Source organism: Brachyhypopomus gauderio, chromosome 20 (genome assembly GCF_052324685.1).
Source record: "Brachyhypopomus gauderio isolate BG-103 chromosome 20, BGAUD_0.2, whole genome shotgun sequence".
NCBI classification, from domain to species: Eukaryota; Metazoa; Chordata; class Actinopteri; order Gymnotiformes; family Hypopomidae; genus Brachyhypopomus; species Brachyhypopomus gauderio.
In genome coordinates, this window is record NC_135230.1 from 2,231,139 (window position 1) to 2,252,202 (window position 21,064).

The following is a 21,064-nucleotide window of genomic DNA, read 5'->3' on the forward strand; positions in this document are numbered from 1 at the left end:
ATGTCTACAAATGACCTTAACACGGACGCAAGTGGCGGTCGTAAAGGCCACAGATCACTGCGCAGTTTTTTGCAATAATTTAAATAGTTTTTAAACAGTCCACCAAAGAAGTTGTATTACATTAAGTGCATCCTAAATAACAATCTACAACTCACCTCCATATATCACGCATTCTCTCTCCCTCATCGATCTCCTCATCGATTTCCTATCACAGAGAGAAGTAAGAGAGTGCTGCGCTCTGATTTTCTCTGAGACCTGGCTTTTAGAGAACGTCCCAGACTCCGCCATTCAGCTGGAGACTCATTCACTACACTGGTGTGATCGGACTGCAGCCTCCGGCAAAACAACTGGAGGGCGTGTGTATGTGTGTGTGTGTGTGTATATTAACAACTCGTGGTGCAAAGATGTACAGACTGTATACAAGCACTGTTCTCCAGATCTAGAGTTTTTATTGCTGAGATGTCGCCCTTTCTACATTCCACGGGAATTTTACGTGTGTATTTTTAGGCGCGGTCTACATCCACCCGCGGGCTAACTACACAACGGCACTCAGCAAGCTCTATGACATCATCAGCGCGTTGGAGACCGCTCATCCTGATGCTGTTTTCATTGTCGCTGGTGATTTCAACAAGTGCAACTTACGGACTGTACTAACAAAATGACAGCATGTCCACAGCATGTGGACATCCCCACCCATGGCAAGAACATCTTGGACCACGTTTACAGCAACGTACATGGTGGACTTAAGACCACACCCCACCCCCAATTTGGAGACTAGACCACATCTCTTTGTCCCTGTATCCAGCCTACAAAGACTCAAGCAGTCAAATCCCATCAGCAGACAGGTTCAGCTGTGGACATCCGAGGCTGAGAGGACTCTACAGGACTGTCTTGCAATAACTGACTGGGATGTGTTTAAATTTGCAGCCACCACTGAGGACTCTTCTGTAAACATCAATGACAAGTATGTGTCTGGGTACATTAGCACCTGCATTGAGAACATTGTGCCCACCATACAGGTCAGAAAGCTACCCAACCAAAAACCCTGGGTAAACAGTGAGGTATTGCAATTGCTAAGTGCACGCTCTGTTGCTCATAGATCCGGTGGTGACGTAGAGCTCAAAGCTGCACAGTACCGTCTGAAGAAGCCCATAAGATCAGCCAAAACACAGTACAGAGAGAAGACGGAGGGATTCTACTCTACTGCTGACCCCAGGCATATGTGTCAATGTCTGGACCAAATCAACACCATCAGCTCCTCAGACAGCCTTCCAGATGACCTCAACGTGTTCTACACCCGCTTCGAGACATCAACTCCCTCTAATATTATCACCACAAAACATACACACACACACCACTGAACCCCACTCCTCACCACCTGTCATTTCATCAGACCAGGTACACAAAGTCCTGAGAGGAATCAAACCCCGCAAAGCTGCAGGACCAGACAACATTTCTGGGTGGGCCCTCAAAGTGTGTGCCAACGAGCTGGCTGAGGTTTTTACTTCCATTTTCAACCTTTCCCTCAGACAATCCAGTTTCCACCTGCTATAAGACCACTACCATTGTCCCCCTCCCCAAGAAAAACCCAACATCCTGCTTGAATGATTACAGGCCAATAGCACTTACGTCAAACATTATCAAGTGCTTTGGGGGTAGGTGGGGTCTTTGATGATGGAGGCGGAGTGTTGCTGTCCCACATTCAAAGCAGCATACCAAACACTACAGACCCCCTGCAATATGCCTACCGAGCCAAAAGGTCTACCTCAGACGCTATTGCCACTGCCCTTCATGTCTCCCTCTCCCACCTGGAATACGTCAGGATACTGTTCACTGACTATAGTTCCACCTTCAACACGGTCATCCCTCACAGTCATCTCTAGTCTCTTCAAATCTTTTTTTAATTCTTTGTACTTGATGCTGAGACACATTAAAGGGTTTGGGAGGGATTCATTTGGGAGGGTTTCAGCTTTCATATGAGTAATTTCTAAAACCAATCGATGAATTTAAAGTCAGGTTATAAGCATTTGTTTCCACAACATGGATAAGCGACAGAACTTATGGCAGGGACTGTAAAGAGATGAAGCTTGCATCTTAAGCGAGCATCCTATTTCACACCACTGTAGCTTGAAGTATTAATGACTGTGTATGCAAAATATTTAGATATTATTAGGCTTAAATATAATACTGCAGTAGCTGCTAGAGAAAGGCAGTCAGCATGTCAAAAATTTGCCAACAGAGTTAATACGTGAGTGAAAATTGTGACGGGCAGGGTGAGCAAATAAAAAGGAAGCGATCACGCCAAGTCTCAGGGAAAAAGAATGGTTTAATTGAAAGTGCGCAAACCAAAAACCTGTGTTATAGATCCAAATCAAGGATATAATGACCAGCGGTCAACTGGTACAAAGACAAGACATATATAGGCAAACAAACGACCCTCAGGTGGGACGGATCACGGGCTCCGCCCACCTGAGGGACGCACACGACGTCACAAAACAACAACAACAGCCTCTGTGGACGGAGGCGACCAGTAGGGTAATTTTTTGTCACCATGACAAAAATTATATTTTTATATTTAGCAGAAGGGCGTGATTATTTTATTATATTCTCCACATTTATAATAATGTATTGAGGTTTAAATTTTTTTTTATTGAACACTTACTAATTCCAAGTCTAATCCGAGTGGTGTAAAAAACATATGGCATCAGATAAAAATGAAGGTTAAGAATGTAGTACAAAGTGGTATGGCTGTACATAACTATATCTTATTCTTAAAATATATTCTAAAATATATTTATTTACAGAAAAAATTTGACTGTATTGTATATTAAACGGTTACAGGGTTGGGGGGGTGCATGATTTAATGTGAAAAGCAGTGATTGCAGATGGAGTCTGTGACAACTCCACCATCTCTGTTGTCACCCACATGCATGTAAGGTTTCTCGTCTGTGGGCATGTCAGAGATGGTAGGCTGTCACTCTTTCTGGATGGTTGCAATGTTGTGTAATACCACATAAGCCATTATTATGTGGCACGCCCTCTCAGGGGTTACTCTGAGCCCCTTCAGGCACTGGCCTCAATGATTCCTAGGGTCATTTAAATTCTTGCTCTGGTTTTGCTGTGGGCCTGATTGTAGTGGTACTGTGGTCCAGGTGCAGGATCTGAATATGGAGTCATGAGGTATATGGCAGGCAGTGATACCCTCTGTCTCCATGAAGGAGGCCGTCATAGTGTCCTATAATTACTCTACTGTTTTCAATTATTTAATGTTTTTAATTATTTATTATTACACTGCATGTAACCAAATAGCAAAACTACCGCAGGCCTACCCTGTTCAAATTTGTTGTACAGTGTGGAATCATGCACGGATCCTGGCCATCTCGCTTCAACATTTGTGATGAGGTGGGAAGAATCACATATGATCTTGATGGGGAGAACGGTCTGTTACAATAGCTACGTTATTTTTGCTACCATTAAAGAGAAGTACATTATTCAGTAAAGGTTATAAAGGTTAGTACCTGTACATTAATTCTATGGATGGATTTTCTGTTTATGTAATCACCTTCATGTTTTAATGGTGCTGTAATAGGTAGCATATGTGGGTTCCATCAATCACTTTAGGAAATCCTTAAAATGTAAATGGAATGAAGATGGTCTTTGGAACTAGTACTTTAACCCTAGTACAAAGAATGTCTGCCTCCAACTTACAAAGGGTGCTCACATACATGGTTCATTACAAGAGTGAGAATGAATGAATGTTCAATTTATACAGCACCTTTCAAGATAGCCAGTTACAAGTCTTACACGACCAATCACACACTGGCGAGAAGCAGCAGCCAATCACACACAGTGTACTCTCTACCAGAATCCACAGCCCCCTGGGGGACTGAATGGGGTGCAGGAAGGGAAGAGAGGACAGACCCTAGTGACAGAGCACCATCCACCACTGGGCATACAAGCACACACACGTTCATGCACACACACTGTAACAGTTAGAACTGTACACTGTCTCTTTAAGGAACAGCAAGTGTGCATGCGTCAGTACGAAGCGCACAGAGAGAGTTAGTTTAGTTTTCCCTCGACTCACCGACAGACTGCTTGGCCCTGCTTGTTCATGTTGTTTCTTTTCATTGTGAGTAACGCAAGAGAGCTTGTAATGGTCTTCATTCATGTATGAATGGTCCCATAGAGCTGGAGCTCAGACTGTGTGAAATAAACTAAGATTCATACCGAACTAAGATTCATAAACTAAGATTCATCTACAAGACTGCCACGTTTGTTTCCAGCCTCCTCCCTGTGCTCCATGACTCATCCCCTAAAGTTGGCTCCCTTCTATCCGGGTTGGAGTGGAGACTTGATATCCACTCCCCAAAGCGTTACAACACTCAGACAACAGACAAAATAGAGAAACAAAGACACACACTCAGAGAAAACTTGTCAGGGACTGCAAATGCAAATTCACCCAACCTCCAGCACTGAGAGGCAAACGTGCTAACCACCAAGCCACCGTGTTGCCCAAAGAAAGAAAGAGAGAGAGAGAGAGAGAGAGAGAGAGAAAGAGAGAGAGAGAAAGAAAGAAAGAATAGCATACAATAATCAAGTTGTTATTGATTAACTTATCTTCAATGTAGATTAATAAAGAAATGTGCATAAATGAATATGATTAATGAGACCTAATAAAATATGAAATTTACCATCAAAATATTGAAGAATATTATCAGCTATAGTATTATTGGTTGGCTGTGTGGCTGTTATCCTTTTGAATATGTATTATGCATGTGCATTTGTCTTTGTGTATATTACTGTGTATTAGCCTATGTCTTAGAATGTCTGTGTATTAGCCTGTGTTATTGTGCATGCGTGTTAGCCTGTGTGTTCATGTGTCTGTGTACTAGCCTGGGTTAGTGTGTGTGCACTTTAGCCTGTGTGTTCATATGTGTGTGTATTAGCCTGTGTTAGTGTGCGTGCGTTAGCTTGTGTGTTAGTCCATATGTGCATGTTACTCATTTCAGCTGAATCTTGTCATGTCATTGTGTCATTCCTAGTACTCTAACCCTACACTGTTTGTACTTTGCACTGTTCTATGTTGTATGTCACATTTACAATAAAACATATTCTGTTAAAGCTTCATCGTGCTGTATACTCGCCACAGCAGGCTTTGAGACTTTGATATCAGACTTTGACATTTTTTTTATTGTGACTAACTCCATCATTTGTAACCTCAAAATTACTTGTACACAGAATGCTAATTATAGATTTTGTAATTGATGTAAAGACAATAAACAAAAATGTCTTGTCTACATAATAGAAAAGTTTCTCATTGTTTGACAATAATTTTTAAGACAACCTTAAAAAATCATTTTGGATGTTTTAGAACAAGTGAACAATGATGTGGTGAAACTGCTAAAGACACAATGAGGTCAAAAATCATCACGTGTGGAGCACTCGTCCTTTCTGCTCTCTGCATAGGTAGGACACATATCTGCTAATATAAGAAACATCATTACAATTTTAGACTGCGAGTGGCATATGTCAAATAACTCATTCTAATATGTTTAAAATTTTTACCCCAACCACAGTATCATGCAGTACACAGAGGTGCGTATATCTTTTAATATTTCATAATATAATATCAGTAAGTAGGAATAGTACTAGTACTCGTAGTAGAAAATAAACATACGAAATATTGTCACAGTGCTGTAACATTGTGCAACACAATTTCAACATCCTCTGTTGTTCCTACAAGCTCAACCAATACCAACAGCCCCCCAACATCCTCTACTGTTGATATGACTAATGGCAAAATAACAACAACTAGCAACACCCCTGCTACTGCTACTACCACTACGACCACACCATCAAGAACCTCTACTGCTACAACCACTACCAGCACTACTCCAACCACTACCACTAGCCCATCAAAAACCTCTATTGCTACTACCACTACCAGCAATACTCCAACCACTACCACCACCCCATCAACAATCTCTGAAGCAAATACAACTTCCAGCACTACTCCGACCACTACCACCACCCCATCAACAACATCTACTGCTACAACCACTACCAGCACTACTCCAACCACTACCACCACCCCATCAACATCCTCTGAAACAACTTCCACTACAAGCATAACCCCATCTACTTCCTCCGCTTCTGCTACTAGTACTAGCACTACTCCCATCATTGCCACCAGCCCAACAACCTCTACTGCTACTTCCACTACCAGCACTACTCCTATCATTACCACCACCCCATCAACAACCTCTGAAGCAACTACCACTACTAGCAACACATCAACCTCCTCTACAGTGACTACCACTACCAGCACTACTCCAACAACTACCACCACCCCATCAACAACCTCTGAAGCAACTACCAGTACCAGCACTATTCCTTCTACTACAACCACCCCATCAACAACATCTACTCCTACTACCACAACTAGCATTACTCCAACCACTACCACCACCCCATCAACAACCTCTACTGCTACTACCACTACTAGCACTACACCAACCACGACCACCACACCATCAACAACCTCTGAAGCAACTACCACTACCAGCACTATCCCCTCCTCTACAACCACACCATCAACAACCTCTACTGCTACAAGCAGTACCAGCACTACTCTAACCGGTACCACCACCCCATCAACAACCTCTCAAGCAACTACCACTACTAGCACTACTCCTACCACTACCACCACCCCATCACCAATCTTGCCTGCTACTACCACTATGAGCCCTTCTCCTACCACTACCACCACCCCATCAACAACCTCTACTGCTACTACCACTACTAGCACTACTCCTACCACTTCCACCACCCCAACAACATCCTCTGAACCAACTACAAGTACCAGCATTACTCCAACCATTACCAGCAACCCTTCAACAACCTCTACTGCTACTACCACTACTAGCACTACTCCTACCACTACAACCACCCCATCTACATCCTCTGCAGATACTACCCCTACTAGCACTACTCCTACCTCTACCACCACCCCATCAACAACCCCTGAAGCAACTACCACTACCAGCACTACTCCTACCACTACCACCACCCCATCAACAACCTCTACTGCTACAACCACTACCAGCATTACTCCAACCATTACCGGCAACCCATCAACAACCTCTACTGCTACTACCACTACTAGCACTACTCCTACCACGACCACCACCCCATCAACAACCTCTACTGCTACTACCACAACTAGCACTAATCCAACCACTACCACCACCCCATCAACAACCTCTACTGCTACAACCATTACCAGAACTACTCTGACCACTACCAGCACCCCATCAACAACATCTACTGCTACTACCACTACCAGCACTACTCCAACCACTACCACCACCCCATCTACATCCTCTGCTGCTACTACCAGTTTGAGCTCCAATCCAACCACTACCACATCCGAATCCACAACCTCTCCTGCTACTACCACTATGAGAACTACACCTACGACTACCACAACCCCATCAACAACTTCTGAAGCAACTACCACAACTAGCACTACTCCTACCACTCCCACCACCCCATCAACAACCTCTACTGCTACAACCACTACCAGCACTACTCCAACCACTACCAACAGCACATCAACAACCTCTACTGCCACTACCACTACCAGCACTACTCCAACCACTTCCACAACCCCATCAACAACCTCTGAATCAACTACCATTACGAGCAGTACTGCTACCACTACCACCACCCCATCACCAATCTCTCCTGCTACTACCACTATGAGCCATACCACCACCCCATCAACAACCTCTGAAACAACTACCACTACTAGCACTACTCCTACCACTACCACCTCCCCATCAACAACTTCTACTGCTACAAGCACTACTCTGACCACTACCAGCACCCCATCAACAACCTCTACTGTGACTACCACTACCATCACCCCATCTACATCCTCTGCTGCTACTACAAGTACTAGCACTACTCCTACCACTACCACCACCCCATCAACAACCTCTACTGCTACTACCACTACCAGCATTACTCCAACCATTACCAGCAACCCATCAACAACCTCTACTGCTACTACCACTACTAGCACTACACCAACCACTACCACCACACCATCAACAACCTCTGAAGCAACTACCACTACCAGCACTATCCCCTCCTCTACAACCACACCATCAACAACCTCTACTGCTACAAGCACTACCAGCACTACTCTAACCGGTACCACCACCCCATCAACAACCTCTCAAGCAACTACCACTACTAGCACTACTCCTACCACTACCACCAGCCCATCACCAATCTTGCCTGCTACTACCACTATGAGCCCTTCTCCTACCACTACCACCACCCCATCAACAACCTCTACTGCTACTACCACTACTAGCACTACTCCTACCACTACCACCACCCCATCTACATCCTCTGCTGCTACTACAAGTACTAGCACTACTCCAACCACTTCCACAACCCCATCAACAACCTCTGAATCAACTACCATTACGAGCACTACTGCTACCACTACCACCACCCCATCACCAATCTCTCCTGCTACTACCACTATGAGCCATACCACCACCCCATCAACAACCTCTGAAGCAACTACCACTACCAGCACTATCCCCTCCACTACAACCACACCATCAACAACCTCTACTGCTACAAGCACTACTCTGACCACTACCAGCACCCCATCAACAACCTCTACTGTGACTACCACTACCATCACCCCATCTACATCCTCTGCTGCTACTACAAGTACTAGCACTACTCCTACCACTACCACAACCCCATCAACAACCTCTGAAGCAACTACCACTACAGGCACTACTCCTACCACAACCACCACCCCATCAACAAGCTCTACTACTATTACCACTACCAGCACTACTCCAAACACTACCACTACATCTACATCCTCTGCAGCTACTACCCCTACTAGCACTACTCCTACCACTACCACCACCCCATCAACAACCCCTGAAGCAACTACCACTACCAGCACTATTCCTTCCACTACCAGCACCCCATCAACAACCTCTATTGTGACTACCACTACCAGTACCACTCCAACCACCACCACAACCCCATCAACAACTTCTACTACTACTACCACTACCAGCACTACTCCAAACACTACCACCACTACATCTACATCCTCTGCAGCTACTACCCCTACTAGCACTACTCCTACCACTACCACCACCCCATCAACAACCTCTACTGCTACTACCACTACCAGCATTACTCCAACCATTACCAGCAACCCATCAACAACCTCTACTGCTACTACCACTACTAGCACTACACCAACCACTACCACCACCCCATCAACAACCTCTGAAACAACTACCACTACAAGCACTACTCCTACCACTACCACCTCCCCATCAACAACTTCTACTGCTACAAGCAGTACTCTGACCACTACCAGCACCCCATCAACAACCTCTACTGTGACTACCACTACCATCACCCCATCTACATCCTCTGCTGCTACTACAAGTACTAGCACTACTCCTACCACTACAACAACCACATCAACAACATCTGAAGCAACTACCACTACAGGCACTACTCCTACCACAACCACCACCCCATCAACAAGCTCTACTACTATTACCACTACCAGCACTACTCCAAACACTACCACTACATCTACATCCTCTGCAGCTACTACCCCTACTAGCACTACTCCTACCACTCCCACCACCCCATCAACAACCCCTGAAACAACTACCACTACCAGCACTATTCCTTCCACTACCAGCACCCCATCAACAACCTCTATTGTGACTACCACTACCAGTACCACTCCAACCACCACCACAACCCCATCAACAACTTCTACTACTACTACCACTACCAGCACTACTCCAAACACTACCACCACTACATCTACATCCTCTGCAGCTACTACCCCTACTAGCACTACTCCTACCACTACCACCACCCCATCAACAACCTCTACTGCTACTACCACTACCAGCATTACTCCAACCATTACCAGCAACCCATCAACAACCTCTACTGCTACTACCACTACTAGCACTACACCAACCACTACCACCACCCCATCAACAACCTCTGAAACAACCACCACTACAAGCACTACTCCTACCACTACCACCTCCCCATCAACAACTTCTACTGCTACAAGCACTACTCTGACCACTACCAGCACCCCATCAACAACCTCTACTGTGACTACCACTACCATCACCCCATCTACATCCTCTGCTGCTACTACAAGTACTAGCACTACTCCTACCACTACCACAACCACATCAACAACCTCTGAAGCAACTACCACTACAGGCACTACTCCTACCACAACCACCACCCCATCAACAAGCTCTACTACTATTACCACTACCAGCACTACTCCAAACACTACCACTACATCTACATCCTCTGCAGCTACTACCCCTACTAGCACTACTCCTACCACTACCACCACCCCATCAACAACCCCTGAAACAACTACCACTACCAGCACTATTCCTTCCATTACCAGCACCCCATCAACAACCTCTATTGTGACTACCACTACCAGTACCACTCCAACCACCACCACAACCCCATCAACAACTTCTACTACTACTACCACTACCAGCACTACTCCAAACACTACCACCACTACATCTACATCCTCTGCAGCTACTACCCCTACTAGCACTACTCCTACCACTACCACCACCCCATCAACAACCTCTACTGCTACTACCACTACCAGCATTACTCCAACCATTACCAGCAACCCATCAACAACCTCTACTGCTACTACCACTACTGGCACTACACCAACCACTACCACCACACCATCAACAACCTCTGAAGCAACTACCACTACCAGCACTATCCCCTCCTCTACAACCACACCATCAACAACCTCTACTGCTACAAGCACTACCAGCACTACTCTAACCGGTACCACCACCCCATCAACAACCTCTCAAGCAACTACCACTACTAGCACTACTCCTACCACTACCACCAGCCCATCACCAATCTTGCCTGCTATTACCACTATGAGCCCTTCTCCTACCACTACCACCACCCCATCAACAACCTCTACTGCTACTACCACTACTAGCACTACTCCTACCACTACCACCACCCCATCTACATCCTTTGCTGCTACTACAAGTACTAGCACTACTCCAACCACTTCCACAACCCCATCAACAACCTCTGAATCAACTACCATTACGAGCACTACTGCTACCACTACCACCACCCCATCACCAATCTCTCCTGCTACTACCACTATGAGCCATACCACCACCCCATCAACAACCTCTGAAGCAACTACCACTACCAGCACTATCCCCTCCACTACAACCACACCATCAACAACCTCTACTGCTACAAGCACTACTCTGACCACTACCAGCACCCCATCAACAACCTCTACTGTGACTACCACTACCATCACCCCATCTACATTCTCTGCTGCTACTACAAGTACTAGCACTACTCCTACCACTACCACAACCCCATCAACAACCTCTGAAGCAACTACCACTACAGGCACTACTCCTACCACAACCACCACCCCATCAACAAGCTCTAATACTATTACCACTACCAGCACTACTCCAAACACTACCACTACATCTACATCCTCTGCAGCTACTACCCCTACTAGCACTACTCCTACCACTACCACCACCCCATCAACAACCCCTGAAGCAACTACCACTACCAGCACTATTCCTTCCACTACCAGCACCCCATCAACAACCTCTATTGTGACTACCACTACCAGTACCACTCCAACCACCACCACAACCCCATCAACAACTTCTACTACTACTACCACTACCAGCACTACTCCAAACACTACCACCACTACATCTACATCCTCTGCAGCTACTACCCCTACTAGCACTACTCCTACCACTACCACCACCCCATCAACAACCCCTGAAGCAACTACCACTACAAGCACTCCTCCTACCACTACCACCACCCCATCAACAACCTCTACTGCTACTACCACTACCAGCATTACTCCAACCATTACCAGCAACCCATCAACAACCTCTACTGCTACTACCACTACTAGCACTACACCAACCACTACCACCACACCATCAACAACCTCTGAAGCAACTACCACTACCAGCACTATCCCCTCCTCTACAACCACACCATCAACAACCTCTACTGCTACAAGCACTACCAGCACTACTCTAACCGGTACCACCACCCCATCAACAACCTCTCAAGCAACTACCACTACTAGCACTACTCCTACCACTACCACCAGCCCATCACCAATCTTGCCTGCTACTACCACTATGAGCCCTTCTCCTACTACTACCACCACCCCATCAACAACCTCTACTGCTACTACCCCTACTAGCACTACTCCTACCACTACCACCACCCCATCAACAACCCCTGAAGCAACTACCACTACCAGCACTATTCCTTCCACTACCAGCACCCCATCAACAACCTCTATTGTGAATACCACTACCAGTACCACTCCAACCACCACCACAACCCCATCAACAACTTCTACTACTACTACCACTACCAGCACTATCCCCTCCACTACAACCACACCATCAACATCCTCTACTGCTACAAGCACTACTCTGACCACTACCAGCACCCCATCAACAACCTCTACTGCTACTACCACTACTAGCACTACTCCTACCACTACCAACACCCCATCTACATCCTCTGCTGCTACTACAAGTACTAGCACTACTCCAACCACTTCCACAACCCCATCAACAACCTCTGAATCAAGTACCATTACGAGCACTACTGCTACCACTACCACCACCCCATCACCAATCTCTCCTGCTACTACCACTATGAGCCATACCACAACCCCATCAACAACCTCTGAAGCAACTACCACTACCAGCACTATCCCCTCCACTACACCCACACCATCAACAACCTCTACTGCTACAAGCACTACTCTGACCACTACCAGCACCCCATCAACAACCTCTACTGTGACTACCACTACCATCACCCCATCTACATTCTCTGCTGCTACTACAAGTACTAGCACTACTCCTACCACTACCACAACCCCATCAACAACCTCTGAAGCAACTACCACTACAGGCACTACTCCTACCACAACCACCACCCCATCAACAAGCTCTACTACTATTACCACTACCAGCACTACTCCAAACACTACCACTACATCTACATCCTCTGCAGCTACTACCCCTACTAGCACTACTCCTACCACTACCACCACCCAATCAACAACCCCTGAAGCAACTACCACTACCAGCACTATTCCTTCCACTACCAGCACCCCATCAAGAACCTCTATTGTGACTACCACTACCAGTATCACTCCAACCACCACCACAACCCCATCAACAACTTCTACTACTACTACCACTACCAGCACTACTCCAAACACTACCACCACTACATCTACATCCTCTGCAGCTACTACCCCTACTAGCACTACTCCTACCACTACCACCACCCCATCAACAACCCCTGAAGCAACTACCACTACCAGCACTCCTCCTACCACTACCACCACCCCATCAACAACCTCTACTGCTACTACCACTACCAGCATTACTCCAACCATTACCAGCAACCCATCAACAACCTCTACTGCTACTACCACTACTAGCACTACACCAACCACTACCACCACACCATCAACAACCTCTGAAGCAACTACCACTACCAGCACTATCCCCTCCTCTACAACCACACCATCAACAACCTCTACTGCTACAAGCACTACCAGCACTACTCTAACCGGTACCACCACCCCATCAACAACCTCTCAAGCAACTACCACTACTAGCACTACTCCTACCACTACCACCAGCCCATCACCAATCTTGCCTGCTACTACCACTATGAGCCCTTCTCCTACCACTACCACCACCCCATCAACAACCTCTACTGCTACTACCACTACTAGCACTACTCCTACCACTACCACCACCCCATCTACATCCTCTGCTGCTACTACAAGTACTAGCACTACTCCAACCACTTCCACAACCCCATCAACAACCTCTGAATCAAGTACCATTACGAGCACTACTGCTACCACTACCACCACCCCATCACCAATCTCTCCTGCTACTACCACTATGAGCCATACCACAACCCCATCAACAACCTCTGAAGCAACTACCACTACCAGCACTATCCCCTCCACTACAACCACACCATCAACAACCTCTACTGCTACAAGCACTACTCTGACCACTACCAGCACCCCATCAACAACCTCTACTGTGACTACCACTACCATCACCCCATCTACATCCTCTGCTGCTACTACAAGTACTAGCACTACTCCTACCACTACCACAACCCCATCAACAACCTCTGAAGCAACTACCACTACAGGCACTACTCCTACCACAACCACCACCCCATCAACAAGCTCTACTACTATTACCACTACCAGCACTACTCCAAACACTACCACTACATCTACATCCTCTGCAGCTACTACCCCTACTAGCACTACTCCTACCACTACCACCACCCCATCAACAACCCCTGAAGCAACTACCACTACCAGCACTATTCCTTCCACTACCAGCACCCCATCAACAACCTCTATTGTGACTACCACTACCAGTACCACTCCAACCACCACCACAACCCCATCAACAACTTCTACTACTACTACCACTACCAGCACTACTCCAAACACTACCACCACTACATCTACATCCTCTGCAGCTACTACCCCTACTAGCACTACTCCTAACACTACCACCACCCCATCAACAACCCCTGAAGCAACTACCACTACCAGCACTATTCCTTCCACTACCAGCACCCCATCAACAACCTCTATTGTGACTACCACTACCAGTACCACTCCAACCACCACCACAACCCCATCAACAACTTCTACTACTACTACCACTACAAGCACTACTCCAAACACTACCACCACTACATCTACATCCTCTGCAGCTACTACCCCTACTAGCACTACTCCTACCACTACCACCACCCCATCAACAACCCCTGAAGCAACTACCACTACCAGCACTCCTCCTACCACTACCACCACCCCATCAACAACCTCTACTGCTACTACCACTACCAGCATTACTCCAACCATTACCAGCAACCCATCAACAACCTCTACTGCTACTACCACTACTAGCACTACACCAACCACTACCACCACACCATCAACAACCTCTGAAGCAACTACCACTACCAGCACTATCCCCTCCTCTACAACCACACCATCAACAACCTCTACTGCTACAAGCACTACCAGCACTACTCTAACCGGTACCACCACCCCATCAACAACCTCTCAAGCAACTACCACTACTAGCATTACTCCTACCACTACCACCAGCCCATCACCAATCTTGCCTGCTACTACCACTATGAGCCCTTCTCCTACCACTACCACCACCCCATCAACAACCTCTACTGCTACTACCACTACTAGCACTACTCCTACCACTACCAACACCCCATCTACATCCTCTGCTGCTACTACAAGTACTAGCACTACTCCAACCACTTCCACAACCCCATCAACAACCTCTGAATCAAGTACCATTACGAGCACTACTGCTACCACTACCACCACCCCATCACCAATCTCTCCTGCTACTACCACTATGAGCCATACCACAACCCCATCAACAACCTCTGAAGCAACTACCACTACCAGCACTATCCCCTCCACTACAACCACACCATCAACAACCTCTACTGCTACAAGCACTACTCTGACCACTACCAGCACCCCATCAACAACCTCTACTGTGACTACCACTACCATCACCCCATCTACATTCTCTGCTGCTACTACAAGTACTAGCACTACTCCTACCACTACCACAACCCCATCAACAACCTCTGAAGCAACTACCACTACAGGCACTACTCCTACCACAACCACCACCCCATCAACAAGCTCTACTACTATTACCACTACCAGCACTACTCCAAACACTACCACTACATCTACATCCTCTGCAGCTACTACCCCTACTAGCACTACTCCTACCACTACCACCACCCAATCAACAACCCCTGAAGCAACTACCACTACCAGCACTATTCCTTCCACTACCAGCACCCCATCAAGAACCTCTATTGTGACTACCACTACCAGTATCACTCCAACCACCACCACAACCCCATCAACAACTTCTACTACTACTACCACTACCAGCACTACTCCAAACACTACCACCACTACATCTACATCCTCTGCAGCTACTACCCCTACTAGCACTACTCCTACCACTACCACCACCCCATCAACAACCCCTGAAGCAACTACCACTACAAGCACTCCTCCTACCACTACCACCACCCCATCAACAACCTCTACTGCTACTACCACTACCAGCATTACTCCAACCATTACCAGCAACCCATCAACAACCTCTACTGCTACTACCACTACTAGCACTACACCAACCACTACCACCACACCATCAACAACCTCTGAAGCAACTACCACTACCAGCACTATCCCCTCCTCTACAACCACACCATCAACAACCTCTACTGCTACAAGCACTACCAGCACTACTCTAACCGGTACCACCACCCCATCAACAACCTCTCAAGCAACTACCACTACTAGCACTACTCCTACCACTACCACCAGCCCATCACCAATCTTGCCTGCTACTACCACTATGAGCCCTTCTCCTACTACTACCACCACCCCATCAACAACCTCTACTGCTACTACCCCTACTAGCACTACTCCTACCACTACCACCACCCCATCAACAACCCCTGAAGCAACTACCACTACCAGCACTATTCCTTCCACTACCAGCACCCCATCAACAACCTCTATTGTGAATACCACTACCAGTACCACTCCAACCACCACCACAACCCCATCAACAACTTCTACTACTACTACCACTACCAGCACTATCCCCTCCACTACAACCACACCATCAACAACCTCTACTGCTACAAGCACTACTCTGACCACTACCAGCACCCCATCAACAACCTCTACTGTGACTACCACTACCATCACCCCATCTACATCCTCTGCTGCTACTACAAGTACTAGCACTACTCCTACCACTACCACAACCCCATCAACAACCTCTGAAGCAACTACCACTACAGGCACTACTCCTACCACAACCACCACCCCATCAACAAGCTCTACTACTATTACCACTACCAGCACTACTCCAAACACTACCACTACATCTACATCCTCTGCAGCTACTACCCCTACTAGCACTACTCCTACCACTACCACCACCCCATCAACAACCCCTGAAGCAACTACCACTACCAGCACTATTCCTTCCACTACCAGCACCCCATCAACAACCTCTATTGTGACTACCACTACCAGTACCACTCCAACCACCACCACAACCCCATCAACAACTTCTACTACTACTACCACTACCAGCACTACTCCAAACACTACCACCACTACATCTACATCCTCTGCAGCTACTACCCCTACTAGCACTACTCCTACCACTACCACCACCCCATCAACAACCCCTGAAGCAACTACCACTACAAGCACTCCTCCTACCACTACCACCACCCCATCAACAACCTCTACTGCTACTACCACTACCAGCATTACTCCAACCATTACCAGCAACCCATCAACAACCTCTACTGCTACTACCACTACTAGCACTACACCAACCACTACCACCACACCATCAACAACCTCTGAAGCAACTACCACTACCAGCACTATCCCCTCCTCTACAACCACACCATCAACAACCTCTACTGCTACAAGCACTACCAGCACTACTCTAACCGGTACCACCACCCCATCAACAACCTCTCAAGCAACTACCACTACTAGCACTACTCCTACCACTACCACCAGCCCATCACCAATCTTGCCTGCTACTACCACTATGAGCCCTTCTCCTACTACTACCACCACCCCATCAACAACCTCTACTGCTACTACCCCTACTAGCACTACTCCTACCACTACCACCACCCCATCAACAACCCCTGAAGCAACTACCACTACCAGCACTATTCCTTCCACTACCAGCACCCCATCAACAACCTCTATTGTGAATACCACTACCAGTACCACTCCAACCACCACCACAACCCCATCAACAACTTCTACTACTACTACCACTACCAGCACTATCCCCTCCACTACAACCACACCATCAACAACCTCTACTGCTACAAGCACTACTCTGACCACTACCAGCACCCCATCAACAACCTCTACTGTGACTACCACTACCATCACCCCATCTACATCCTCTGCTGCTACTACAAGTACTAGCACTACTCCCACCACTACCACAACCCCATCAACAACCTCTGAAGCAACTACCACTACAGGCACTACTCCTACCACAACCACCACCCCATCAACAAGCTCTACTACTATTACCACTACCAGCACTACTCCAAACACTACCACTACATCTACATCCTCTGCTGCTACTACAAGTACTAGCACTACTCCTACCACTACCACAACCCCATCAACAACCTCTGAAGCAACTACCACTACAGGCACTACTCCTACCACAACCACCACCCCATCAACAAGCTCTACTACTATTACCACTACCAGCACTACTCCAAACACTACCACTACATCTACATCCTCTGCAGCTACTACCCCTACTAGCACTACTCCTACCACTACCACCACCCCATCAACAACCCCTGAAGCAACTACCACTACCAGCACTATTCCTTCCACTACCAGCACCCCATCAAGAACCTCTATTGTGACTACCACTACCAGTATCACTCCAACCACCACCACAACCCCATCAACAACTTCTACTACTACTACCACTACCAGCACTACTCCAAACACTACCACCACTACATCTACATCCTCTGCAGCTACTACCCCTACTAGCACTACTCCTACCACTACCACCACCCCATCAACAACCCCTGAAGCAACTACCACTACCAGCACTCCTCCTACCACTACCACCACCCCATCAACAACCTCTACTGCTACTACCACTACCAGCATTACTCCAACCATTACCAGCAACCCATCAACAACCTCTACTGCTACTACCACTACTAGCACTACACCAACCACTACCACCACACCATCAACAACCTCTGAAGCAACTACCACTACCAGCACTATCCCCTCCTCTACAACCACACCATCAACAACCTCTATTGCTACAAGCACTACCAGCACTACTCTAACCGGTACCACCACCTCATCAACAACCTCTCAAGCAACTACCACTACTAGCACTACTCCTACCACTACCACCAGCCCATCACCAATCTTGCCTGCTACTACCACTATGAGCCCTTCTCCTACCACTACCACCACCCCATCAACAACCTCTACTGCTACTACCACTACTAGCACTACTCCTACCACTACCACCACCCCATCTACATCCTCTGCTGCTACTACAAGTACTAGCACTACTCCAACCACTTCCACAACCCCATCAACAACCTCTGAATCAAGTACCATTACGAGCCCTTCTCCTACCACTACCACCACCCCATCAACAACCTCTACTGCTACTACCACTACTAGCACTACTCCTACCACTACCACCACCCCATCTACATCCTCTGCTGCTACTACAAGTACTAGCACTACTCCTACCACTACCACAACCCCATCAACAACCTCTGAAGCAACTACCACTACAGGCACTACTCCTACCACAACCACCACCCCATCAACAAGCTCTACTACTATTACCACTACCAGCACTACTCCAAACACTACCACTACATCTACATCCTCTGCAGCTACTACCCCTACCAGCACTACTCCTACCACTACCACCACCCCATCAACAACCCCTGAAGCAACTACCACTACCAGCACTATTCCTTCCACTACCAGCACCCCATCAACAACCTCTATTGTGACTACCACTACCAGTACCACTCCAACCACCACCACAACCCCATCAACAACTTCTACTACTACTACCACTACCAGCACTACTCCAAACACTACCACCACTACATCTACATCCTCTGCAGCTACTACCCCTACTAGCACTACTCCTACCACTACCACCACCCCATCAACAACCCCTGAAGCAACTACCACCACCAGCACTCCTCCTACCACTACCACCACCCCATCAACAACCTCTACTGCTACTACCACTACCAGCATTACTCCAACCATTACCAGCAACCCATCAACAACCTCTACTGCTACTACCACTACTAGCACTACACCAACCACTACCACCACCCCATCAACAACCTCTGAAACAACTACCACTACAAGCACTACTCCTACCACTACCACCTCCCCATCAACAACTTCTACTGCTACAAGCACTACTCTGACCACTACCAGCACCCCATCAACAACCTCTACTGTGACTACCACTACCATCACCCCATCTACATCCTCTGCTGCTACTACAAGTACTAGCACTACTCCTACCACTACCACAACCACATCAACAACCTCTGAAGCAACTACCACTACAGGCACTACTCCTACCACAACCACCACCCCATCAACAAGCTCTACTACTATTACCACTACCAGCACTACTCCAAACACTACCACTACATCTACATCCTCTGCAGCTACTACCCCTACTAGCACTACTCCTACCACTACCACCACCCCATCAACAACCCCTGAAGCAACTACCACTACCAGCACTATTCCTTCCACTACCAGCACCCCATCAACAACCTCTATTGTGACTACCACTACCAGTACCACTCCAACCACCACCACAACCCCATCAACAACTTCTACTACTACTACCACTACCAGCACTACTCGAAACACTACCACCACTACATCTACATCCTCTGCAGCTACTACCCCTACTAGCACTACTCCTACCACTACCACCACCCCATCACCAATCTTGCCTGCTACTACCACTATGAGCCCTTCTCCTACCACTACCACCACCCCATCAACAACCTCTACTGCTACTACCACTACTAGCACTACTCCTACCACTACCACCACCCCATCTACATCCTCTGCTGCTACTACAAGTACTAGCACTACTCCAACCACTTCCACAACCCCATCAACAACCTCTGAATCAACTACCATTACGAGCAC

General features: G+C 47.3%; 2 protein-coding genes across 2 annotated transcripts in view; both read left to right on the forward strand.

The window, feature by feature from the left end:
* The window catches only part of LOC143484595 (uncharacterized), a 23,391-nt gene continuing 2,327 nt past the window's right edge, over positions 1-21,064 (forward strand). The window contains exons 1-7 of the mRNA XM_076983405.1: positions 1-31; positions 508-618; positions 6,973-10,107; positions 10,402-10,522; positions 13,097-13,596; positions 15,991-19,741; positions 19,889-20,020. Of these exons, the coding sequence (XP_076839520.1) occupies positions 1-31; positions 508-618; positions 6,973-10,107; positions 10,402-10,522; positions 13,097-13,596; positions 15,991-19,741; positions 19,889-20,020 (7,781 nt within the window). The remainder of the gene's footprint in view (positions 32-507; positions 619-6,972; positions 10,108-10,401; positions 10,523-13,096; positions 13,597-15,990; positions 19,742-19,888; positions 20,021-21,064) is intronic.
* On the forward strand, positions 11,379-12,477 carry LOC143484578 (uncharacterized; the record flags this gene model as incomplete). The annotated part of the gene is made up of 2 exons (XM_076983380.1): positions 11,379-12,030; positions 12,452-12,477. Coding segments are annotated over 2 exons (678 nt in total), but the record flags the coding sequence as incomplete, so codon positions are not given.